The sequence below is a fragment of the Conger conger genome, chromosome 10 (assembly GCF_963514075.1).
Source record: "Conger conger chromosome 10, fConCon1.1, whole genome shotgun sequence".
NCBI lineage: Eukaryota > Metazoa > Chordata > Actinopteri > Anguilliformes > Congridae > Conger > Conger conger.
Window position 1 is genome coordinate 30,903,968 of NC_083769.1, and position 27,394 is coordinate 30,931,361.

At 44.3% G+C, this 27,394-nt stretch overlaps 1 protein-coding gene across 3 annotated transcripts; it reads left to right on the top strand.

The window, feature by feature from the left end:
- Positions 1–15,497: 15,497 nt before the first annotated feature.
- ttll3 (tubulin tyrosine ligase-like family, member 3) lies at positions 15,498–27,153 on the top strand. Of its 3 annotated transcripts, none has more exons than XM_061257189.1 (13): positions 15,498–15,632; positions 16,928–17,097; positions 19,608–19,708; positions 19,808–19,952; positions 20,599–20,684; positions 21,113–21,241; positions 21,409–21,523; positions 21,601–21,711; positions 22,141–22,333; positions 22,556–22,704; positions 24,348–24,591; positions 25,064–25,499; positions 26,294–27,153. In XM_061257189.1, exons 2-13 carry the CDS (start codon positions 17,019–17,021, stop codon positions 27,047–27,049), a joined length of 2,544 nt encoding a protein of 847 aa, XP_061113173.1. In that variant the 5' UTR covers positions 15,498–15,632; positions 16,928–17,018; the 3' UTR covers positions 27,050–27,153. The 3 variants fall into 3 exon arrangements, with proteins under 3 accessions (XP_061113173.1, XP_061113175.1, XP_061113174.1); XM_061257191.1 differs by having other exon boundaries at positions 20,629–20,684; XM_061257190.1 differs by having other exon boundaries at positions 19,611–19,708.
- The last annotated feature ends 241 nt before the right edge of the window (positions 27,154–27,394 follow it).

Consider the following 27,394-nt stretch of genomic DNA (forward strand, 5'->3'; position numbering starts at 1 on the left):
CCTTCTCCCTCTTGACGTCAGGGGTTTCCTCAGAACTGTTTTCACTCCGGGGTCCGGCCGAGTAAATTGGCAGTTACACAATCAGTTGTTAATGTTAGTCGTTAACCTGAAAAGTGACTAATCTTCACGCTTCGTTATGCCCTTAGCAACAGATGCTAAGGACAGAAACAAACTCAAGCCAACTTGTTTTTAAAGGGTTAAACCGATTTTTATTGGGTAGCAGGGCTTGCTTTGCCAAGGTCATTTGGAGGGTAATGTGGCTTTGCTCTTTCTACATCTGTGTACATATTGTAGCCGCCCTGACAGGCTTTTAACAGCATGCCTCAGGAGCCTGGAGAGTGTCACCACACAGGACCCCTATCTAAATGTGTCCATCCTATGTTTGGTCTGGCCCCCCAGGCCCTGCGTGATTCCTGTCTTCAGCACGGAGTGGCTGGATCCATGTTCCCAGGCCTCAGGATCTGACATGGAGTGTCTGAAAGGGAGAAGGTGCAGACAGAGGTGGACCCAGCCACCTCTCTCACTCAGGGCCGGCCCTTGGGGAAGCCGTCATCGGTGCTGAGGGACGGGACAGCCTCCGATAAGGCCTGCGTTCTCGCAGTCATTTGCATTCACAGTGGACGCTAATCCCTGGCACTTTGCACTCAGCTCCAGAGTCCTGGGCTCAGTATGGGAATGTTTCTTTATGGGCTGTTCCATGGTGTGAAAGCCTGGTCTCTGTCTCTGTGCTAACGCTCTCGCAGGCCTTGCATCGGGGTCAGGGAGTGTTTGTGTTGTCCTCCGCCTCGCTCCTCTCCAGGCAGTGGCCCGCGGGCCTGTAATTTGATCCGCACGCAGCTCACCCTCTCGTCACCTGACAGCCTGGAGATGCGGTGTGGTGTGAGGGCTAGCTCTGAAGGGCTTTGACAGTGAAAGATGAGGGACTTTCATTTTGTCTTTGAGCCTTGAAACAGTACAGCCTGCTCTCGGTGCGAGCGGGGACGGAACGGCTCTCCCGCGGCTGAGGCAGCGCTACGGTCATTCTCCTTGCAGCACAGGGTGTACTTAATGTGCTGTGGTTAACAAGGTCCTCTGAGGGTGTGATGGGGGAGGAGACAGGCTGTTAGGGACTGAGCCTCTGATTAATGTAACACCACTTTCTCTTTCCCAAACACCCCCCTCTGCAGCCAGGGCTAGCGCCGTCTCTCATGGGGCCCGTCTGCCAACGTGACAATGAGTGACGGAGAGAGCCTGGCTGGGAAGTGTTTGTGTGGGGTTTGAAAGGGGAAGGGGGGGTACAGCAAAGGAGGCTTTTTTGGGTTGATTCTCTGCCAGATTTCTTTATCTCCCATGTGCAAACCTACACCCAGGGAGCCGCCCCAACCCCCCCTGCAAAAAGCCCCTCACTGAGCCCCTATCTCTTGATGGAAGGTCTGCTTCCCAACATGACACCATCAAAACACCAAAACACGCAAGCAGAAACTGAGTCCACATGCTTCCCCACAGTGGCCTGTCTCTCTCTCTTTCTTTTTCTCCCTCACTATCTCCTCTCATGATGTTTATCCTCTGTCTATTTCTATCATGCACTCTATTCTTTCTCTCTGTATGCCTGCCTCTCGCTTACTCTCTATCTCTCTCTCTCAAACATAGGCACAGTCTTTCTTTCTCTTCCTCTATTTCTCTTTGTTTCTTATGTTGCCTACACACACACACATGCTGGATGTCTCTTACTTCACTGTATAATATGAACATTACACAAATAAAATGAGATTCACAAATATTTTTGTTGAAGTGAGGACTCATGTGGTTCCACTGGAGTCATTATCAAATAAATGCCTGGACATTGGTGAATATTTTCCACAACAAATAGAGCATGTCAAGAAACCTAAAAGTATTGTTAGATTTGTCTGTTCAGGAGAGATTTGTTTGAGAGCACAAACAATTGTTTTTGTATTTTTTTTAACAACGTCTTTACTTTGTAAAATCTATTTGTGAATTCAATTTTATTGATACAAGTTTCGTATTATTTATTTCATAATTTAAGAGACAATAATACATACTGGAAATGGTACCAAACTTCAAAATCATGTAGTCTTTAATGGCCATTTGCCTTTCCACAGTGCTGTAGCCATAAAATGACTTAGGCCTGCTTCTGACCACCTCATTCTGACTTGGTGCACAGAAAGCAGTTTAATATCATTTACTGAATTTTACTGTGGTCTAAATGGTCGTCAATTAAATTCACCCAGATTATCTACAAGTACTAAAGACAGCCTAAACTGGACAGATTAGGGGTACAAAATGTTAATAAAAATGAGGAGGGCTCAGTAGCTTGAACACAATATTCACTGAATGCAGTAGTCCTTTTGCTCAGTTGATAAAGCAATGTTCTAAGAATGCAAAGATTTTGGGTTTAATCCCAGGGGACTCTATGTACTAAAACATTTAGGAATTCATACAGTATGTCGCTTTTGATAAAATGTGTCTGCTAAGAAGCATATACAATCAGCAAGCACTTGTACACCAGCTTGTTAATGCAAATATTTAATCAGCCAAGCCATGTGGCAGCAAGCAAATGCATGAAAGCATGCAGACATGCTCAAGAGGTTCAGCTGTTTTTCAGACCAAATGTCAGAATGGGGAAGAAATGTGATCTAAGTTACTTTGACCGTGGAATGGTTTTTAGTGCCAGACAGGGTGGTTTGAGTATCTCTGAAACTGCTGATCTCCTAGCATTTTCACGCACAACAGTCTCTAGATTTTGCAGAGAATGATGAAAGACAAACATCCAGTGAGCAGCAGTTCTGCGGGCATAAACGCATTGTTAATGAGAGAGGTCAGAGGAGAAGGGCCAGACTGGTTGAAGCTGACAAGATGGTGACAGTAACGCAAATAACCATTCATTACAACAGTGGTATGCAGAAGAGCATCTCTGAACACACAACATGTCAAACCTCTAATTCGATAGGCTACAGCAGTAGAAGACCAATAAGTCTAAAAAATAAGTTTAATCAATGCCTATATGATAAATAAAGTGCTCACTGAGTGTTTATATAGTACAATATCTGTAGAAACCCACATGTTTGTTGAGAATGATCATCCGGGAGTAGATAGCAGTGAATTGTTAGAGCTCTGGATTTACACTGTAACTGAGCCGAGCACAAAGCCCAGTTTCACCTGCCGCTATTGAATCCTGCCATCAGCCTCGCCCATCTCCCTGGCGGTGACAAGGGCCTCCCCTCAACAGGTGTTCCAGAAAGAAAGAACCATGAACGACAGCCAGTGAAACACAAAATGGGCGGTTGGAGGGTGGGGAATGGTGGGGAGTTTGAGTTGTGTTTTTGAGCATGCAGCGACTTGCATGCCAGTGGCGCTCAGATCTGAGGGGTGGACAGGTTCTCTTGTTTAGATGCAAAAGATTTGCAGAGATCCGTTTTCTACCTCGCTTTCCACATCTGCTCTGCTGCCCACCGCTGTGCAGCCAGAATCATCATTTCCATCCTCATGTAGTCCTCACCTCGGGTGGTCACCGTCACCACAAAATGGCTGCCTTGAGGACTGAACAGTCATTATAACAACACATGGTTGCCCTGACCGTGACATTGTCTGTTTTACAGCACGTGGTCAGGGGCCAATCTTGCTCTTCCAGGCCCCTATCTTACTGCATGGCCCCTGTGACCTCACTTATGTAGGCACTGCCCTGCTTAAGCATGTGACATGGTGTTGCGGTGTGCTGTTACTGATGCAGAAACTACAGCCTCTCTCACACTGTGGCTCACAGTGAGGTCTGTGCGCCTCACTCCCGCACAGTCCATTTTCGCAAACACAGCTCAGGGCTTCCCTGCATGCTACCAACATGTCCTGTCAGTGCCACAAATTTAGGCTGTGTTTTCACAGAATGAGCGGAATGAAGTAGGACCGCGAGAACGGTGATATCTAATCAGAAACCAGAGAAACTGTGGAGTGACACTGGTCTGCTGCAGTCACAGCAGGAAACAGGCCCTGAACAAACAGACTGTGGAAGGAACCTGTCCAGGTTGAGCAGAGCCGTGACCTCTGCTCTGACGGCCCTGTGAGAGTAATGCTGCTGCACAGCTGTGACACACCGAGGCCACTCTTTCAGCACACAAGTTCTACTTTTCTCAGAGCTGCTGGCAGCATTAGCGCATGTGGCATGAAAGCTGGTTTTGGGTTTCGTAAAACACGTAAAAAGATTGGAAATGCCATTTCTGAATTTCTGTATGTCTTGCAGTCCTTTCACAGTGTGATAAAATTAAAGTGTTAATATATGTGTATTTGGAAAGTGGGGTGAGGGTGTTTTTATGGGTCTATGTGTGCGTGAGTGTGTTTCTGACCAGGTTTGTGTGTGGTCAGGTTCTTCCTAAACCCCCAAGTCAGGGTCATGAGGGAAATAAAAATGATTACAGCTATCTAGATTCACATGAAGCCTGCTCCGTTCATTCAAAGTCATTTAAAGTTCACTGCTTGATTTACATTACATTTACATTGCTTGAAGTACAAACACATTACATGTCAAATTTGTCATTCATTTTATTTTATAAAAAAATGTTATGTACCATTATAATCCATTGCCTGACTTTGTCTCAACCACAATTTGTACTCTAATGAGAACACTCTGTTGAGGTTCAGGAAATGAGATTGAGGACTGAAACTGAAATCAGGGGTACTATCTTCAGAGTGCTGCTTTATGTCTCTGGTCGGGTCACACAAACACCTCGGCCTTTGGAAGTGAAGCTGTGATGAAGTGAATGAGCTCTCATTAAATGATAAAGGTTCCCATTCCGTCACTGCACACAGTATCGTTACCTCGTTCACGGTAATATGTCTCCTATCTTAACTATCTTTTTCCTTTTGCCCTAATTCTCTTTCTCTATCTCACTCTTCCATTTTTGACAGAGAGAGAAAGCAAAGAAAAAGAGAGAGACCAATGTACTACTGTGTATATTGTTCTAGACCATTAGCTGCTTTATTCCCCACTGGATAACAATGTCATTCCCATATTAGGAAGTAGGAGAGGAGAGTGGCTGTCGGCCACATCTTACCCTGCTGTAAAATCCAGCTATGCCAGCTTGAAAACCATAAGCTGGTGTTGCTGTGAACCAACATGGACAAGCTGGCCATAGCACTTGTCAAACAGCTAGTGCTAGCTTGTCTGAGCTGGTAGCTGGGTGACCAGCTGTTTCAAGCATAGCTTGAGCTGGTCAAACCATGGTCAAGCCAGAAGCTGCTCTGAACTGGTCAACGAGCTACCAACCGTTTCAAAACCAAGCTTAAGCTGTTTTTTTCAGCAAGGTAGACTGTGCGCAAGGCCTTATACACTTACATAGCAACACCTTAATCAGTGAGAGGCAGCAATGAGGGGCACGTGGAGAGATCATGCTGGCTGAGGACTCAAATTCTGCTTCTGTCTGAAGGTCAGATAAAACATGATTCATGGTGAGCATGGATTGGTCTGTTTCAAGGGATTGGGGAATGGCCAGAGTTTTGCATCCTGCTGGGCTATTAGGCTGACTGGAGCAGTCCTAGGCTAATGGCTGCGGCCTCATTAATGTGTCAGGCCCTTACATTGTTAGCATAGGTATTTTTGATTTGCCTGAGAATGGTTGCAGTGGAGGAAAATGGCTCCCGTGAAGGGAAGCTCAGTGTTGCACTTCATGCACTTTGAGGCTTTCAAGGATTACTGCTTCAACCCCAACCTCACGGCGGGGAATCATGAAATGGATCAACCAGTTTTGAGATGAGGGATGAAATGAGATATGGTTTATTAATCCTCTAGGGGAAATTCATTTGTCAAACACACAGCCATGACAACAGTACTAACAATAAATAAATATGTTTCATGGGTGCATAAAATATTACATCTGCTAATAATATTTTTAAAAATTGTACGTTTGTGGTTAAGACGATGTGGGGGTTTAGGATTTATTTGACTGTGTCTGTGTGTGTGTGGGTGTGTCTGAGAGTGTGTTTACGTGAATATGAATTTGTATGTGTCCATGTGTGGGTGGCTGCGCATATATTACAGTATGTCTTTGTGTGTGTGTGTGTGTGTGTCTGTGAGTGTACAATAATGTGTACATTATTGTATGTTTGAGAGTGTATGTGTATATGTGATTGTGTATGCCCATATAGGCAGCTGTGCTGGGGAAGTGTACAGTATGTTATAGCAGTCCTGGCGTGACATTTGACTGAGCAGAGACACAGATGTGAAATCCCAGCTGCTGACTGTACACAAACAAACTCAGCCGCAGCCACTGAGTAAATCCCTCATTTGTTACTACTAAGAGCGGCACTTCTCTGCTCTTAGCTATTGTAAAAATATAAAGCTTTCTGACTGTATGGGGTAGTAGGGGAGACCGGGGAACAAGCAAACACTTTTAGGTTTTAGGTCTAATTAAAAAATATATACATATATGTACACAGCAAATATTTTTCATCCAGAAAGAAGATACATGTCTTTGCTATGACTATAGACCAGGGGTGTCAATCTGAATTCCCAGGGGGCTGCAGTATCTGTGGGTTTTTGTGGTTTCCTTTCAATCAGCTGCCAATTAAGGCCTTGAGAACAAGGTGTGTGGACAGTTAAACCAATCAATGACTTGAATGAACCACGGGTGCACAGAACACCCAAAAAACCAGCAGACACTACGGCCCTCCAGGACTGGAGTTTGACACCTGTGCTATAGACCATCGGTACAGTTCTAGGACATTCCTGCCGATTACAGTTCAGTCGAAAGCAGCAGGAGTGAAACTGTTCCAATATGCCCTGGCTACGGGGCAAGTTTAAACAGTTCTGTTTGAAACATGCCCTGCATTTGTTTGTGCCCCGGTCTCTCCTACTAATTTAATTCAGACAATATTTTCAGTGGGTTTCCTCTTGTGCTTCGTCCCTGCCATTTATGTATATGAATATGTCTGTGCTCATGTGTCCCCAACATGTGTGGCCACAAAGCCTGAAAAAAGACAAGGGAGCAGATGCAGGGGGATGCTGAGGGGACAATGATCCGTTCTCTCCTTCTGCCTGACCTCTGAACCCGGCCCGCGAACGTCGCTGTGATTTAGGTCAGCGGGAGACGGCTGGGCGGATGACTGGCTGTCATCTCAGACTCCCAACGGTCTCCATAACTGCTGTGTGGATGAGCTGGCGTGGAGGCGGGGACCTCTCTTTGGCCGGCCAATGAGAGTGTTTGAGCAGCATTTAACCACGCTGCATGCACAGTCAGGCCGAGATGGATTTTATGCAGGGCAGGTCTTTACAGAAGAAATGGTTTGTCACATTTTTATTTCTTAGTTGTAGCTTTAAGTGTGTGTGTCTGGAAGAGGGGGCTGTTCTCTCTCTCCGTGGGCCTGCGACGGATTCAGATGCTCCGCGGGAGAAGCCATGAACTGCCAGTTACCAGAGTGCCAAGGCATACTTGATAAACAGTAATTAGCATACACTCAGAAATAGCGGAGGTTCATTTTTGTTTTTCAAGGATGAAAGAGTAGAGTTATATGGGTACAAATTAATACATTTTCCTAGCAAAAAAGGTAGAAATGAATTCTATATTGCTGGCTAGTGCCATGCTATGTACATATAAGGTACTGCCAAAGTGATAACTGTTTGCACCTTTTCAGGCACTTTTGGTACCTTTATTTCTAAGAGTGTAACTGCATCTCTGGTCACTACATCAGTGATAGGTGAGTGTATTGTCATGTTTCCTGGTATGTGTGACTGAGGTTGATTGACAGGCCACCTGCACAGTGGCTGGGATTACAGCACAGGGAGCGGGGCTTATACCCACCCTCCCAGCTGCTCGTTTGCAGTGACACTGACCCCAGCAGACTGAGGGGAACAGGGCTGCTTTGTCCACATAACGCCCCAGCACTGACGGCCCTGACTGGGCACCCACAGCAGGAGGTGGGGGGTGGAGGAGGGGCCCCAGAGCCTATTCTCCCTTCTCTCCTTTCTCCATTTGGGCTTCCTCAGATTACAGAGCGGAGTACAGCATGGTAATTATGCAGAACAACAACAGAACCATGCGTGTACGGAGATTTATGGCTTGCATTCATTACTTGGGAGCAAACACTAAATAACCGTCTCTATGTACATAAACAGTGCCCATTTAGTCTGCCAGCAGGGCCCTGATGCTGAGCCCAGCCGAGCGCCATCCGCCCCCACTCTCTGACAAAAACAGGAGCAGAGTCTGTTAACTGAGCCAATGTGTGTGTGTGTGCGCGCGCGCGTGTGTGTGTCTGTGTGTGAGAGAGATAGAGAGAGAGACAGAGGGTAAGATTGGGAGGGTAAAAAATCATGAGAGGAGAGATAGTGTGGCAGAAAAAGAACATTGTTTTTAAGCAGGGTCTCTGTTAGCACTCAGGTGGGCTGTTTAGGACACATGGTCAGACCAAGTTGAGGATGTCCATCTTTAGATATCCCCAAATCACTTTATAAGGAGAGGGGAAAGTGCTTTGGGCTAAATATAGACAAAGTTTATCATGCCTCTTGTTTTTGTTGCTGTTAAAAATCTCTGAGAGGCCATGTGCTTCGTGTCCCAGGAGTGTCCAGAGACTGAATAATAATGAAGTTAACCCCGGCCCCGCTCTCTGCTCACTGAGCTAGCTCCAGTTTGTTTGCTGCCTTATGACTATGAAGAGTTTTCCTCTGTGACTGACAGACCCTTTGGATGGACGCCCACAATGGATGTCATTATCAGCGTCCTCCTGCCGAGAGGGCTGGATTAGCGCTGGTTTCTGAAGGCCTGGCCGCCCGCTTCTTGCCCTGCAACCGGATCCTTTAGCCAGGCTACGTCACACGCCCTCAGCCTCACTTATGCATCATGGGCCTTTTCCTCAGTTAAGGTAAAGGTTTCAGCACTGAAAACCTTGTGTCATAATGAAATAGTCAGTGCTTGGAGAATCTGTGGAGTACCCTGCAGGTGACCATTAGACTAACCCGGTATACTGTGGAAGAGAAGGTGTCGGTGGAATCTATGTGTGGATGAAGAGGAATATATATAGAGTAATATAAATATCTGTTTAATTCTGAGCTCCCGCATTGCGTTAAGCCGCATTGACAGGCGTCTGGTGTGCGTTGAACAGCCTCGTGCTGGGACAGATGTTTAGATTCTGAAGTCCCTTGGTTCCCTCCTTCAGCGCTCTGTCAGTGTGTGTCAGAGCGGGCTCCTCAGTGTGTGTTGCAGTTGCTCCAGTGGCCCATTCACTGCTGAGCGTCACATTCCTGTCTTATCAGTCTTAACACACACACCCCCCCCCCCCCCACAACGTTTCTCTAAATTGCTTTGACCTTTACAATCCCAACGCTGCAACAAACAGCTTTAAAGCAGCAACCCACGCTTTCCCTGGCAAGACCATTACTGTTACCACTCCACCATCAGTCGCTCCAACAAACCGTCCCTGTGTGGTGGAAACGGTAGCCAGTCAACAGGTGCAACCTGCCAGCTTTCTCCTGGCCCACACTCACATACACAGAGACAGTATGAGCACTGGAGAGGGGGAGAAAGGGATGTATACAGCATACAGACTGGAGAGGGAGAGAGAGAGGGATGTATACAGCATACAGACTGGAGAGAGAGAGAGAGAGAGAGAGAGAGAGAGGGATGTATACAGCATACAGACTGGAGAGGGAGAGAGAGAGGGATGTATACAGCATACAGACTGGAGGAGGAGAGGAGGAGAGAGAGGGATGTATACAGCATACAGACTGGAGGAGGAGAGAGAGGGATGTATACAGCATACAGACTGGAGGAGGAGAGAGAGAGGGATGTATACAGCATACAGACTGGAGAGGGAGAGAGAGAGGGATGTATACAGTATTCAGACCGTTGGGAGTACACAGAGAGAGGAATGATTTTCATCCAGGTCCCTCAGCCCGAGTGCATTGTGTTTTTTGTTTTTTTTTGTGGGCAGTTGTTTTTATTGTTTTTGTAGAAAAAACAAATAAAAACAATACATACGTATGTACATTGATAATTATAGACAGATGATTGGCTACTGAATTATCCAACATAAATGCAAGAAAAATATCATACAAACTTATAATAAAAGAGCTTACTTAAATAATAAATAATAAATCAATACAAAAACATATAATCAAATACATGTAAAGGCTCGAACAAAACAAATAATATTCACATGTTCATCCATTAACATTGAACTGCATAAAAATAAAATTATTATGATGATTATTATTCGTATTATTATTATTATTATTGTTGTTATTATTATTATTATTATTATTATTATTATTATTATTATTAACATTATTATTATGAGCTCTTTCAGTGCTTTAGACTTGAAAGTGCTTAAAGGTGTGTTCTGGTGAGAAGATCAGTGGCAAGCCTAAAGGGACTGCTTTGAGCACTGATGGAACCCGCCCTACGCCTTGACAGGAGGGAAAGGAAGTTGGAGGAAATCCCTCATCTCATCATTACAGCAAACAAAAGGCAGACAGCAATAAAAGAAAATAAAACACAAAGCAAACACAATTCGATTTATAACCCACCCGGCCAGCTCCACACCGCTAGTGTTTGGCCGCCCTTTGTCTCCGTTGCCACGGCAACCCCTTTTTATCACCTCCTGTTCACCTGCCCTGCCTGGGGAGCCAGGGCAGCACTGTTGTGTCAGGTGAGTGAGAGAAAGGGGGGGGGGGAGAGAATAGGAGAAAGAGAGAGAGAGAGCACCGTGGGAGACCACACTCTGTGTCTCCCGCGCTTGCAGCTGTCGACTGCGCCAGGCACCCCCTCGGTTTGGCGGCACATGTCCGAACACAGAGCTGACATCAGTCACACCGTCTCAGCAGACATCAGTCCCCCTCTCCAGGCTGTGGCACCAGGTGTCTGCGCCATGCTCCCTGCCTGAGAGCTGTACAGGAGAAATGCAAACTCCCAGTGTCTCCGTCTGAGAGCTTACATAACTATTCATATTTCATATTCAGAAACCAGAAAGAGCACTAACCTTTCCTGAGGTCACTCTATGCTCTGAACAGGAGCAGAAATATTGGTGTATCTTTGGTTATTTGAATGTCTAATCTCACGTTTGCTGTGTGTAACGGCTTTGTGTGTGGAGTGTCAGATTGGTTTTATAACCAAGGCTTAATCATTTCTCCCCTGGGTAAATATGGAGAACTACATGTATTCTTAGGCAGCTGAAACTTTGAAATGAAGTCAAATAAGATGAAAGGAAGCCCCTCCTGGTTTGCATGTGCTCGCAAATGTACCTGTAGCAGAACAACAGGTCCAACTGCCAGGCAAATGACATGCAAATAGCAGGTGCTATTGGAGACTGGAGACGGTCTGGAAACAGTGGGAAATGAGGGAGAGAGAGGGAGGTGATATAAAAGGCAGGGATCAGGTGTGTATGAATATCTATCATTATATCATTCATGCCACCCCCCCGCCCCCCCAACCCACTCTCCAAACTGATCTCTGAATATATTATACTCCTCCGACAGCCTACAGAACAGAAACTGGAAAAGGTGTATAAAGAAAATGTTTCTTACCATGTGTGTGTGTATGTGTGTGTATGTGTATGTGTGTCACATGCTGCATGTGATCTTTCCCCCTAGAATCTCAGAATCTTAGTTTATCTCAGCAGACAAACTGTGCTTGAAAACACAATTTATGACATCATAACAGCATGGTAATGTCCAAAATGGCAGACAATGGTTCCCTGTCTGTGAGGAGAACAGTACAGATGAAAAGTGCTCCAAAAAGGCTCTTCACTCTTGCACTAACAACATGCCAGAGGGCAGCTGAAACCCTCATTTGGCTGGCCCCACCCACCCAAAATCCCCCTTGTCTGTCACTGGCACAAAAAGAAGCGGAGATGGATGAAGAGATTAAGGACCTGAGGAGGAGATGGTCATTACTGCTCTGTGGCTACCAACTGGTACAACCAAAGACATGGCCTGCCAAAACAAGTGCTCAAACAGTTCCTAGCATATCAACACAATCTCATTCTCAATCACCCACTCCTCATATTTACTGGCAGACCTGCCCATCCTAGAAGCCCATATCAAAGAGCAGATGGCTGTCCCGTCTTGCTTTAAACACCCTTTCAACACTCATAAAGATTTACTGCGAAAAGGGAGAGGACAGGGCTTTGGGGTAGGGCTGTAGAAAGTTGGGATATAACCGCCATTTGATGGCGGGGTAACTGATAGCCGCACTTACATAATGGAAAGTAGGTCATGGGGCCGCATGTGTCTAATGCAGGTGTGGATCCATTAAAATGAATTAAAAAATCAGAATACAGTACCGGTCAAAAGTTTGGACACACCTTGCCCTTTTCTGCTTTTTCGGATTGATGACAGAGGAAATAAGACATCATACAATTCACTTGTGAATTCACATACCTCAGACCCTTGATGACTAAAAACCATTTAATCCACAAATGTGTTCCATACTGTATCAGCATAATTTACAGCTGAATCAAGTCCCAACCCCCAATTCCCATAGAGATCCAACTGAATGCAAAGTGGTTTTATTATCACTTGAGATATCCAGACTGGTGATGTTGATAGATTTCATGGCACAAATATATACCAGTACATAAGTACAAAAGATGACTATTTAATTTGGCTCAAACATTGAAATGTATAAAAAGTGTTGTAATTGCTACATGGTAAAAATGTATAGATGTATAAAAATACTCTTTAATAAAAGCTGAGAATCTTCGTATTGACCACATGTGAATTGTTTGATGAAACAGAGAAAATAAAATATTAATCAGAAAAATAACAAAAAAGGCTCCAAAATGAGTCCAAACTTTTGACTGGTACTGTATATGAGAGCGAGAGGCTCTTCAAATTTCACTCCTCATTACACTCCTCATTAGTGCAAACAAGCCCTGAGTCAATGAAACAGCTATTTACTCCAGTTGAGCCTCACTGTGTGTGCCAGCATTGCCTTCTATTGTAAAGAAGGGACCTATTAGCATACATTATCAATAAGTATGATTTTAAATGTGTTTTAAATTTCAATGTATTTCCAGCAATGAGAGGTTGTCTGTGAACCTAAAACTCTAAACCTAAATTTGAATGACCCTCCTGGCTATTGGAAGATGGTTTCAAACTTAGTGGCATGTACAGAGGGCCGTCAAGCAGAGAACATTCATCACAGCACACACAGTGCAGAGCCAGGTTCAACAGAGCCAATGGAGGAATCTTCATCCACTGCCAACAAGCATTCCTGGGATGATGGTCTTCAGTTTCCCCCACTAGTGACACAGGTCTACCATTCCATCTTCCCACCTCTCTCATTCCTCCTTTTCTTCCTCAATATTAATTGGCAAGTTTCTCCCTCTTGGCCCTTTCTCGCACCTCCTTTCACTGTTCTAATTCTGCCTCCATTTCTCTATCCATCCTTATTGCCATCATATCTCTAGCCCTTTATCCTCCTCTCAGTAACCCCCCCCCCCCCCATCTCTCTCTTCCTGTTTCCCATCTGCAGCCCCGGCCCCCTCCCCCTGCCTGGGTATGTGGAGGCGCTGTGTGGAGTGTGGGTGGAAGGCAGTGCGGAGTCTCCAGCTGCCATTGCCCTTTGTGCTGTTGTGCTGTAATTACAGTGTTCACAGAGGCACAATGAAAGAATGGCAGAGTGTGCTTAGAGCGGGTGCTTTGGCCCCTGCAAGTTCAGAAGAAAGACAGTGAAAGAGCTGCCTCTACTTTCCGCATGCAGGAACAGGCTTTGGCCCACAGGGGGAGAGAGTGGAGAAATCATGTTTATGTACACAGCTGTTGGGAGAGTATTGTGAGTGACTCATCAGGGAAGTACGTTATATGAATTTCTTTGTTTAAACAATAATGCAGCAACACATGGGCATATGGCGGTTACTCAATTTCCATATCCACTGGTCTATCTGTAATATATTTATCATTGAGTATTTAGTACTCATAGCTATAATATTGTAGACCTTACATAAGCATTATATCAAAGTTACAATTATAAATTCACTACATCCATCAATCCATACATAGCATCAGCTGAATTATACAATGCTAAATATATTGTATGTTTTCATGTAACTTATGTTTTCTGATATGCTAATAAAATATGCTTAAATCCAATACTATACATTTGTTTTGCATTTATATGAGCCATAATCCTTCCGTTTAGATATAACAGCATAATAGCCTTGATTAATAACCTTCCAGGAATGCAGTTTGGAAAACATATCTGAACATGCACTTTGTAAATAACGCAGTATCAGAATTTAGTAAATTACTCCTCTTCACTTTGACGTTAAATAAATGAGAGCTACTTTAAATGTTATCCATGTATGCCCACACACATTGTGTGACAATTGTGATGGTAGGCAGACCTGGAAGTCACACATTGATGGCACCATTTGAGCTCGTTAGCATATCAGAGCCTTTGAGCCGTCAGTGTTTCCCCAGAACACCTCAAACCCACAGCCTTCACCCCTCGTCAGCCGTGTCCCCAGGGACAACTCATTCACTACAGAAGCCTGTTGCAACTCAAATACAACACAAATGAAAAACATGTTTTCTCAAGATCCTGCTTGAAAAACATGGGGGTTTCAAAATGGGAGGGGTGTTTCAGTCAAAACAGTTAAGTCCAAACAAGACAGTAAATGTTCTTATGAATCATTGGGATAAAATATAGACACTAAAATGGCTCGGGAGGCATACTGCAAGTCTGTTTAAGCCACCTATGTGTAGTTCACAGTAACTGGGAGGTGGAGTACACAGTGTTCAGGACAATTTGTTGTGTAACTTTTCAGCCTGATCAGCAGTGAAATACAACACTTGGGTATGAGTGAAATACATTAGAAGGCTTCAGCTATGACACTCTTCATTCCCCAAACAAGTTTGTTCTTCAAACATGGATACATTTTTAGAAATTAGACAAACGGTTATGATTACCCTGTGTTTTGTATTGTATGCAAAGGCATGGCATCCACCACTGTTGAATCATGTTTAGTCTTAACGTATGCATATTATGGTGATATTATAGACAGTGCCTTCTATCTACGCAGCTATAATTCAGTGTCTTTACAGACATTATCCTTGCATCCAACGCAAATTAATAGTAAACTATATTTTAGAACTAGACAGTGACCGTAGATCTGAATACATTTTCACCCTCTAAATTTCAATACGCTTGAATGTGTTGATACCTAGCGCCATCTAGTGGAAATTAGTGGTTATAACAATGAACCTGAAGTGAATCTTCAGTTGAAAAAACGTCGAAATACAAAGATGCTTTAAAAGGGTTAAATCTTAAAATAGGTAAAATAATAAATAAATACAAAATAAATAATAAATCATTGACAATCTTACTGCATTTTAAGAAACACGAAATAAACAAGAGTCAAACGTTTGATTCTGTGCCTTTATAAGATTTAGATAAATCTATGTTGATTCACTAAAGCGTTGCATATACATATTTTACAGTTCTCCATTACATAGATGCATGAGACTTGGGTGATATCAATGGTCCGTCATACTGACGGAACTTAGCTGTTTTGCACATTGATAAATGGTTGTTATGGAGACTGTAAACAGCCTGTACGATTTGGACGAAAATACTGAATGCACGGGGGCACTGGGAAGACGAGTGGTCATCCAGTTACACTGCACGACCAACGAAGGGACTGCCCTTGTTGAGGTATTGCTAAATATCATATTTCTTTGTAAAATGAAATGGATAGGAACTGCTATTTATAATCGTCCCATATGGCAGACCCGTTGTATAAACAGATAATAAAATCTGTTATTGTCCTTTTGAATTCTAACGTTACCACTATGTACTGGCATCCCTTTGTTTACAATTAACGTGATGCTAAGTTACATTATTTGTTGCAGGCTGTATTATGCCCTAGCGCTTGATGTAACTATTCTCTGCTTAAAAAACAATAAATAAAAAAAACAAACAAACAAAAAAAAAAACAGCTCAAGCCAGGTTTTGAAACAGCTGGTGGTAGCTGGTTCGCCAGTTCATACGAGCTCCGTACTCAACATGGTTTGACCAGCCAAAGCTATGTTTTGAAACAGCTGGCAGCTGGTAATTTCAACATGATCATAGCCGGATTTTACTCCAGGACTACTGAAGGTTGAAACAATGAAAATTGATGGATCTAATGTTAGCTATGTTTACCACTGCTATTTAATCGCTAGCTAACTTAATTTATACTGATGATGTAATTAAAGGGCCATTCTCATCTACCAAGTTATATTCGTGCAGGTTCTGGACTTCAGTTATGCAGTTATGTTCTTGTCAGGGGCTCTGGGTTGAGTGAATGTAATGTAGCTAACGTAATGTAATGTAGCTAATATACAGATCAACGGAATTTACTGTGGGAAATACTCATCTTCTGATGGCATCGATGTTGGAGTCATGCACAGCAGAATCGAGCTGGAACCTGGCCTGTCCAACGAGCCTCATTTTGCTTGTCATCGAAGTTGTGGTAGATTAAATTAAGTCACCCTAATCAAGGCAAGTCCACTAGGAGCTATGTGTAACCAGGCCAACATGATGGTTATAGGGCCATAATTCCAAGGTATAGCCTATTCTGGCTTGGTTTATCAAATGAAATGTGCACTGTGCATTAAGTAGCACAGAGTGGGTCTAGTACACCCAGTCTGATTCTAGCAAGACAACAGAAAGCAAATGTTCTGAAATCTTTGTGCACAGGATGCATCATGACAGAGTCCAATTCATAAGATACTGGCACTTTCACCCTGAGTGCAAGAGCCAGTATGGCACCATATTTGCATTGATATTTGTACCTTTGTTGGGAAGTGGGCAGTGGTGCTGTGACTAGGCAGTGGTAATGACATGTTTCCTGTCACTAACTACTGCAGTGTTGCAGTAATGACATGGAGAATCACAGCCAGTTGCCTTTTGAACTTGACCCAGCTAAATGAGCTTTGGTAGTGACAAGCAGTGTAACTCTGCTCCAGTCCAGGTGATGCGAGAGGTGACGTGCATCCAAGCCTATCTCCAAGGGAACATACAAAGGTCCCAGCATTGGGGGCGAGCATTCCAGCATTGATGCCCTCACAAGCACCAGCACCAGCAAGAACAAAACAAAGCCTGAGCATTGGGGAAAAATTGTCCAGCACAGACAAATGTAACTAACTGACTTTTCTATGGCCTGTCTGTCTGTCTGTCTGTCTGTCTATGTATCTGCACTCTCAGAAATAAAGGTACGAAAAGTGTCTAAAAAGGTAAAAATGCTTGTCGCTGGGCGGGACCCTAAGGTACATAAAATTGTACCCCTAGCCAGCAATATATCATTAATAAGTACATTTTTTGCTTGGAATACATACACATTTGTACCCAAAGAGAAAATTACTGTACTTTCTGTGTACATTTGGGAAACATTTTTTTTTGAATAACAGAAATGTACCTTCACTTTATTCCTGAGTGTATCTGCCTGTCTGTATAGATCTCACTTTCAATGCACTGATGACTGTCCATTTACTGGAACATCTCATTCTCGTCTCATTTTCTGTAGACCGTCCTCTGTCATTATTAACTTTTTTACTTTTTCAGACAGTGGAAAAGTAGAGAGTTACATGGAGAGGTGGGAACACAGAACAGGAAGTGCCATGGTGGGGGATAGAAGCCCTGGTTGTATGGGGGGATTCATGGTGCAAAAAACGAAAAACATCCATTGAGCAGCAGTTCCGTGGGCATAAACGCATTGTTAATGAGAGAGGTCAGAGGAGAAGGGCCTGACTTGTCGAAGCTGACAGGAAGGTGACAGTAACGCAAATAACTATGCATTACAACAGCGCATTACGCGTATGCAGATGAGCATCTCTGAATACACAGCGCGACAAAACTTTTTAGTGGATAGGCTACAGCAGCAGAAGACTTAAGTTCTCACTGAGTGCTGACTGCCACATGCGCTTCCCATCTTTTGCCCTTTTTTAGTCAGAAACCTACGATTATAGTCATGTACAAAAGGCACATTGATTGTGTTTGGAACTGTCTCTTGTTCTTCCTTTCTCCTTTTCTTCCTTTCTTCCTAGCGCTCAACATGTCTTGTTTTTTTAAATATATGCTTTGTGAGTTCTCATGCACTTATGCAAACAATATTCGACTTTGAACTAAAGCACAAGATTTATTTTTTCCTAAACATAGCAAAATAACTCCATGAACATTTGATAACTTCCATTTGGACGACAGTCGTGTGTTTATATTTGTCATCTCTCATTGCTTCGTCCTGTTTTGTTTGTGCAGAGCATATTTGGTTACTGGCTCTCAAGCCGTTATCTGAACTGTAGCCTTTATATTATGTACTGCAACTGTAGTTGCATGTGCTAGTTTGCTTGTCTGTGCTTAGTATCCATATTTTAATTTCACTATCTCTGTGTCAGACCCCCCATGAACCCCCCATGCATCTATCCCGCATCTTGCATTTCCTCTACAAGAAACTGAGATGTTCAAAGGAAGTGGAGTTTAAAAAAGACAGTGAGGCACATTGAATAAGTAATGAAGGCTCACTGGAAAAGAGATGTTGGTTAATTGTCACTGAATAAATATGTGCATGAATACCACTGAGGGAACATGTCATAGAAAAGCAATCAAAGCTTAAATTCCATCAGGTATTCATTCAGTGTACTCTGCTAATCAAAAGCTAATCCTTTGATAACTGCACAAATGTATATTCCTTACAAGTGTTACAAAATGTCCTTATATGCCATTACAAACATACTATTTATATGAGTCTGGTCTTCATTTTTGTGTAAATTGTATAAATTGCAAATGGCTGTGGTGATACATTAAGTAATAACTGCTTACTCATGTCCTCTAACCAACATGAAGCACATGGTTCCCTTCATTCAAAATGGAAAAAGTGTAATTTCAAAAGGCCATAAGTACATAGACATAAGCATTTGTCTTATCATGACATGAAAAAGAACCCCCAGTTTTATGAAAATCATCATGAAAATACTTGCAGTATCTGCTGAAAAAAACACAGCTCAAGCTGGCCTTTGAAACAGCTGGTAACTGGTATTTCAAGATGGTGATAGCTGGATTTTACTCAGTTTGGCAGCGAATACTAAGAAGGCTTTATTTCAGCGGATAGTCTTTGATTGCACTATTTTTAAACAGCCGCAGTCAGCATGCTTCCTTAAGTGTGGCTCAAAATGAAATCACAAACCCAGTGTATATTTATATCTAGTGACAGTTTCTTCCTCTGCAGATGCAGGATCTGACAGGGGGCTCAGTGTGAATTAGCACTGCCAGCCCTGCCTCAGACAGACCTCTACAGCCTCATCTGAGTGCAGTGTGCAACGTAGTGCCTTACTCAATGCCCACACTCACACAAATATCACATACTGAATTTAACAAAATCTACTTCACTGAAACAGACCCCTACACAATGCACAAAACACTATGCAGAAAATCCCTAAATACACCCACCAAGATGCTGACAGAACAGGCTCATATAATTTGTTATGTAATCGAGGTATTATCAAGATATTACTTTTCTGGTGCTATACAGTATCAGCATAAACAAGCTCACACAGTAAATGTAACTATTTTGATTGAATGTTGATTGTATATTGGTCTTATTACTGTATGTGTAGTGTGCTAATAGACAATGTTTGTGTTTGTGTGTGAAAGCAGTCCCAGAGGTGAAGGCTCGGCTTGGTGCTACCAATCTGCCTGTTATCACCTTGGACAGACTGTCTAAGGCTAAGGCCCTGGTGGAAAAGGCTGTAAAGGTGAGGCTTGTTATATAACTCCATAAGACCCCCTCATAACACTTCATGTATGGGCAGATATTCCCTGGAATCTTCCTCTCTCTTTGGCTCTGTTTTTAGCAGCAGAAGGTGTTCTCGGTACAGGGTCCTTACCCTGTCCTCCGTGCGGCCCTGCGGGCCAGGGGTTGGGTGGAGCAACGGCAGCCACAGAATGTCGCATCTAAGGGCAGGACTCAGGAGAACAGGTCCAGCTCAGATGATGAAGGTGAGATGTAAACATGGCAACGGTAGCCTAGGCACTGATACGTGTTACCAGACTGTGGGCAGGAGTGTCTCATAGGGCAAATCTAATCAGACTGTGAATAGGACTGTCTCATATGATAAATCTCATCAGGCTGTAGACGGGGCTGTGTCATAGGACAAATCTCTTCTGGGTGTTGCTTGTTGCAATTCGTGGTTATTCTGTGAAGGCAAATCATATGGGCTGGATTTGAATTTGGATCAGATTCTGCTGCATTCCAGACAGGGTCTCCTCTTCTTATGTTTTAAGCTGCTGTGGTTAATGTAAGTGTATCTGCTAAATGTAATGTACAACACATTATAAATTGTTGTTGAGCTGATGAAAAAAAATTCAGACAGAAATCTGATCTGTCAGGACTCTATATCTAATACGAGTGTAAAACAATGCCTAGATGTGGCAGATATCAGACTGTTAACAGGGCTCTCTCATAAGATATTCAATATTCCAGACTTGGAATGATGTGTTTCAGAAGTGGGGCAGAAAAGTACTTATACAGCAACTTATACACCCTGTAGTTACATGTTTAAATATCCGCCAACTATCACATGCCAGGTCCACATAACTTGTCTTATCCAAGAGGGAACTTGAGATTCCTCTGATTGTCTTACAGACTGGTTGCCCTCCTCCTGTGTTTTTCCAGACAGTTCAGAGGAGGTGGAGAGGGACGACACCCCAGATGACCTCTACGAGATAATGGTGCGTTGTTTTCAAATGGTAGTCTTCTGGTAGTAGCTGCATGCATTACATGCATTTGGCAGATGCTGTTATGCAGAGTGACATACAACAAAGTGCATAACCATAACCAGGGATAAGTGTGGTGAAAACCCTACAGGGAAGTACAGTTGTAAGTGGCTGAAGTAACATTACAGTCACCCGGCAGTCACCTCTTATCCAGCGCAACCTACAATAGTTGAGACTTCTTCAGTGTCAATCTCAGCAATACAAAAATGCAAGAAGACACAGAGGCCATTTGTAATAAATAAGACTAACGTTAACCTTACAAGCAATAAACTGTTAGGTAGAATCGTTACCATGGAAATGATGGACAACACCTCAGACCTAGAGTCTCTCTGTCTCTCACTCTGCTTTCCTCATCTCTTCTCTTCTCTCCCTCTCTCCCTCAGTCCCGCCTTGTTCGAAACGAAGTGGTATACTTCAGTTGGACAATGAATAGAGACACTATCGACTACCGCACGTTGCACAAAGAGCAGATAACCAATCACTTTGCAAAGGCCGGCTCTTTCACTACCAAGGTGGGAAACTGATTCTGTCAAACATTTAAGATGCAATACAATAGATAAAATTACCCAATGCAGTAGTGTTTATGGTACATGGAACAGACCTCAGGGAAAATTCCATTACATCATTGCGATTATATCTGCCCACACACGAGCTGTCTGTCTCTGTCTCCCTCTCACAGGTGGAGTTATGTGTGAATTTGAGGAACCTGCGCTGGTTCGATGCGGCTGATCCAGACACCTTCTTCCCACGCTGCTACAGACTGGGAGCGGCGGATGAGAAGCACGCTTTCATCGGTCAGGCCCTCTTACTCGTTACGCTTTCTCTACCTGCGCAGTATGCACCCTGTCTCACACTCTCCCGCTCTCTGTAGAGGACTTCCGGAGGTCAGCGTGCTCCAGCCTGCTGCAGTGCGTGCTGGAGAGGAGTCGCGGGGAGGAAGTAGAGGAAGAGAGGGCGGGATTAACCGATTCCTCCCAATCAGGTGTGGCTCATGTTCTTTCCATGCACACAGACATACTGTACACAGATGGGCACTTGCACACAAGCACATACACTCAGGCACGCACTTCCTTTTTGCTACGAATACAGCCAATTTGATAATATTATCTAGGTTTACGGTTAAGTGCAGTGTAATGGGACAATCCAAACACCAAATGTTTGTTCCACAGCAGGCCATAATTTTGGCGAAACACAGGAGGGTGGGGAGAAGTGAAAAAGCAGAACAAGAAGATAGTTTGCAAAGAAGAAACAGAAACTTCACGCTTTCATATTCTCACTCAAACACTCATGTTTTACAGTGCTTGTAAATTGGTGCAGTTTCCTGTATTACACGTGTCATTTATACAACACCATGCTTACATTCATCAGCATACACTCTTATGTTGCTTGTGGCTTGCCCTACCCCTTCCAGGCCAGAAAAAACGGTGCAAGCGTCGAGCCATTGAATCAGTCGGAAGTGGAATAATTGACAGCGCATTACATGTGTGCCAGGACTTCCTAGACGCTTTGGAACACAATGACATTGACATCGCTATGGAAACACCCCCTACCCTCACAGAGCAGCAATGGGCGGAGTTCCTACATAACTATTACATGATTGTCCAGTGAGTGTGTTTTAGTTGATCTGGTAGCAAATCAATGAAATATCTAAAGCCACTAATTCTAACTAAGTCTTTGCTGCCTATGGTACAGATTTCTCTTATCGCCACAGGGGATCTCTATGTCTCATTGTGGCTGTGACTTGCACTCTGGCTCCAGGGAGGGTCTCAGTGTCAATTGTGACTGTGACTCACTGAATGCCCTGCTCACCCTCTGTCTCTGGGCAGTGAGGGTGTGGGGATCCAGGACATTCATCGATACCAGGAGCCCTGTCAGGTAATGCTGAGGAAGCTTCGAGAAGTCAGCCCACAGCTAGACACAGACGGAATCCACAACATCTGGATAGTCAAACCTGGGGCTCTGTCCCGCGGCAGGGGTGAGCTACTACTCTGCTAATACAGCACAGATACAACAGAATGAACATCGAGCACAGTTACAACAGTTTCAACATAGAGCACAGTTGCACCACTACGAACATAGAGCACAGTTTCACCACTATGAACATAGAGCACAGTTGCAACACTACGAACATAGAGCACAGTTACAACACTACGAACATAGAGCACCGTTACAACACTACGAACATAGTGCACAGTTACAACACTACGAACATAGAGCACCGTTACAACACTATGAACATAGAGCACAGTTACACCACTATGAACATAGAGCACAGTTGCACCACTATGAACATAGAGCACAGTTACAACACTATGAACATAGAGCACAGTTGCACCACTATGAACATAGAGCACAGTTACAACACTATGAACATAGAGCACAGTTACAACACTATGAACATAGAGCACAGTTACACCACTATGAACATAGAGCACAGTTACAACACTACGAACATAGAGCACCGTTACAACACTATGAACATAGAGCACAGTTACACCACTATGAACATAGAGCACAGTTGCACCACTACGAACATAGAGCACCGTTACAACACTACGAACATAGTGCACAGTTACAACACTACGAACATAGAGCACCGTTACAACACTACGAACATAGAGCACAGTTACACCACTACGAACATAGAGCACAGTTGCACCACTATGAACATAGAGCACAGTTACAACACTATGAACATAGAGCACAGTTGCACCACTATGAACATAGAGCACAGTTACAACTCTATGAACATGGAGCACAGTTACAACACTATGAACATAGAGCACAGTTACACCACTATGAACATAGAGCACAGTTACAACACTACGAACATAGAGCACCGTTACAACACTACGAACATAGAGCACAGTTACACCACTATGAACATAGAGCACAGTTGCACCACTATGAACATAGAGCACAGTTACAACACTATGAACATAGAGCACAGTTGCACCACTATGAACATAGAGCACAGTTACAACATTATGAACATAGAGCACAGTTGCACCACTATGAACATAGAGCACAGTTACAACACTACGAACATAGAGCACCGTTACAACACTATGAACAGAGCACAGTTACACCACTATGAACATAGAGCACAGTTGCACCACTATGAACATAGAGCACAGTTACAACATTATGAACATAGAGCACAGTTACAACACTATGAACATAGAGCACAGTTACACCACTATGAACATAGAGCACAGTTACAACACTACGAACATAGAGCACAGTTGCACCACTACGAACATAGAGCACAGTTACACCACTACGAACGTGGAGCACAGTTACAACACTACGAACATAGAGCACAGTTACAACACTACGAACATAGTGTACAGTTATAACAGTATGGACATAGTGGACGGTTATAACAGTATGGACATTAAACACAGTTACAACAACATGAACATGGACCATAGTTACGGCACTATGAGCATAGACACAGTCCAGTCACTACACAGGCACTTTATAGTAATTATAGACACATAGTGTCTAGCAGTTATGTTGCTGCCTCTGTTTCATTACATTAAACCAAATGCTAGTATGGTATAGTCATAGGGGAATCCCACAGTCATCCCAGATCATGTGACTCTTTTCCACCAGGGATCATTTGTGTGAAACGCCTGGAAGAAATCCTGAAGCTGGTCAACTGCAACCCAGCTCTGATCAAAGATAGTAAGTGGGTGGTGCAGAAGTACCTGGAGCGCCCCCTGCTGATCCATGGCACCAAGTTCGACCTGCGCCAGTGGTTCCTGGTAACTGACTGGAACCCCATGACCATATGGTTTTACCGGGAGTGCTACCTGCGCTTCTCCACTCAACCCTACTCTGTGGAAAAACTGGACAGGTGAGGAGGTCTCATACATTACCAAACTCAATATGGTAATTCAAGCACTGAGTGGATTTCTTTTTATCATGAAAGATGATTATGTTATTATGCTACCTAAGCTAAAAGGTATGTGTCATCCACAGGAAATTGTCCAATTTTCATTAAAGAGATTAATTTATGTCTTGGGCAGGAAGAACATTCAGATATCTGTGTATAACAATATCAGTTGAATGATACATAACACCTTAAGGCATGATCAACCTATTTTCTCAACACACATTCTGAGTAATCACAGCACTAGTGATACTGGATACTACTTGTGCCATGCGACTAATCAGATACATCATCAAACTACCTCTCCTGCTGTCATATGCCATTCATTATGACCTTACTTATCCACTGCTAAGATATATGGACAGCCCAGGGAAAAGGATACAGTTGATTGATACCTGTAATGACATTGATGTGTAACGTCTTCTCTCGTTCTCAGCTCGGTCCATCTCTGCAACAACTCCATCCAGAAACACTTCCAACCTTCCGAGCAGCGGCACCCTGAGATTCCCGAGGACAACATGTGGTCGTCGGAGCAGTTCCGCGCGTTCCTGCGCGCAGGGGGCCAGGCGGCGCTGTGGGACAGCGTGGTGGTCCCGGGGATGAAGCAGGCCGTGGTGCACGCCCTGCAGACGGCCCAGGACCTGGTGGAGTCACGTCCGGGCAGCTTCGAGCTCTACGGCGCGGACTTCATGCTGGGCCGCGACCTGAGGCCCTGGCTAATCGAGATCAACGGCAGCCCCACCATGGCGCCCTCCACGCCTGTGACGGCCCAGCTGTGCATGGCGGTGCAGGAGGACATCCTGCGCGTCGTTCTGGACCGCCGGCTCAACCGCAACGCTTGCACCGGTGGATTCGAGCTCATATACAAGCAGGTGAGCACCTACAAGCCTGTTTGTGTACCATTCACACTGCAAACGATTTTAGTCTTATATTGAGACATATTTATTTTACTTTTTTGCTAAATAAAATAAAAATATTTATCCAATGGAATAAGACACTTTCACTTGTCAAGTAAAACAATAACTTAAAACAAGCTAATATTCTCTACCTGAGAGAAAAAAGGAGTCTTATTACAAGACTAAAATCGTGACCTTGGCATTATATATGGTAAATGGTTGGCATTTATATAGCGCCTTTATCCAAAGCGCTGTACAATTAATGCTTCTCATTCACCCATTCATACGCACAAACACACCAATGGCGATTGGCTGCCATGCAAGGCGCCAACCAGCTCATCAGGAGCATTTAGGGGTTAGGTGTCTTGCTCAGGGACACTTCGACACAGCCCGGGCGGGGGATTGAACCGGCAACCCTCCGACTGCCAGACGACTGCTCTTACTGCCTGAGCCATGTCGCCCCAAGCAGATACAAACCATTCTGAGTAATCACTGCACTAGTGATACTGGATACTACTTGTGCCATGTTTGGAGCCACATAGCTCCAAGCAGATACAAACTTTTAAATTGTGCATTTTTTCAAACTTTTAAACAGTATTTTTGTGTAAAATTCAGACAGATATTTAGTGCCCTATGAACAATGTATTTATAACACTCACTCATTTTTGCCGAAGAACCATATGATTTTAAGTTCTGAAAATGCTTGTTAAAACGGTGACTTTTTGCAGTGCAGTTTCTCATCCTAAACGCCTGGTCTCTCTGTGCCGCAGGCAGCGGTGGAGATCCCGCAGTACACCGGGGTGAACCTGTTTGTGGAGGGGGCTCCTCTCAGACGGCCTCATATTCGCCCTCGGAGGAAGCTCTTCCTGCCCAAGGCTATCAACATCCCCCCCCTCGGCACTGACCAAGCAAAAGAAGGCAGAGTGGAAAAGGTGATTGTAGCCGAAAAGAAAACAAAGGAACCCACTAAGAAACCTGTAAAAACCTGTCAATCATCATGGCAGAAGCCCCCTGCAGCGCCCAGATGCTGCCCCGTCGCAGGGAAGGGGAGGGGGAGCCACACGAAAAAGGAGAGGAAGGGACCAGAGACTGCAAAGGGAGCGCCGCGGCAGGCCGGCCCCCCCCTCAGGCTCATCCCGGTGTGCCCCGTGCTGACTGCGGAGCCCAAGGCCGCCAAACACTCGAAGCTGGGCCCGAGTTCAGAGGAGAGGCCCCACGTGCCCCCCCGTCTCCTGTCCCGCACCACGGACTCGTCCTTACAGGGCTCCGTCCCCCGCCGGCCGGCGTGCCACACCTGCACCACGCGCTCCTCGCTCCTGTCCGCCTGCGGCCTGCCCACTATGCGCAGCTCCGCCTCCGGGAGATGGAGCAGAAGCCTGCAGCTGGGCCCATTGGATGGCACCACTGTCACGCCACAAGAACCTCCCCCCTCAGACACCAGCCTCTTACTGCCACCGGCCCTCCCCAATGTCCAGAGACAGAGCACGCCAAAGCTCAGAGAGGACATGACCAGCAAGTCCTTGTGATACAGAGTACGGGAGGGAAGCCATGCTGTGTCTGCATGCAGATATGGTCATGTACTGCTCTACAGGAGTCTCATACAGTGAAATAAAGTCAGGACTGAATCATCTCCTCTGCAGTCTGTTTATGTCACTCACCCTGGTTCTTTAAATATTGAGTGTTACTTCAAAGAGAAAACACATAAATGCAGATACATTAAATGTTGGTAGCCTGGGAATAAATACTAAGAAAATGAGTAGAATACAATAGATTGCACACCCCACTGTCCTTAATAAAGCAGTCATAGCAGCTTTGAGATTCAGTCCTTTTTCCCCTTCACTTGAAATGTTTCAGAAATTGTAGTATTTTCA

What these genes read in the sequence shown, in the direction of transcription:
- ttll3 (XM_061257189.1), top strand. Translation starts at nt 17,019, where the DNA reads ATGCCCTCACAAGCACCAGCACCAGCAAGAACAAAACAAAGCCTGAGC. An exon ending in ATGACCTCTACGAGATAATG is followed by an intron (nt 20,685 to 21,112) that starts GTGCGTTGTTTT and finishes TCTCTCCCTCAG; the next exon opens with TCCCGCCTTGTTCGAAACGA. An exon ending in TCTGTGGAAAAACTGGACAG is followed by an intron (nt 24,592 to 25,063) that starts GTGAGGAGGTCT and finishes TCTCGTTCTCAG; the next exon opens with CTCGGTCCATCTCTGCAACA.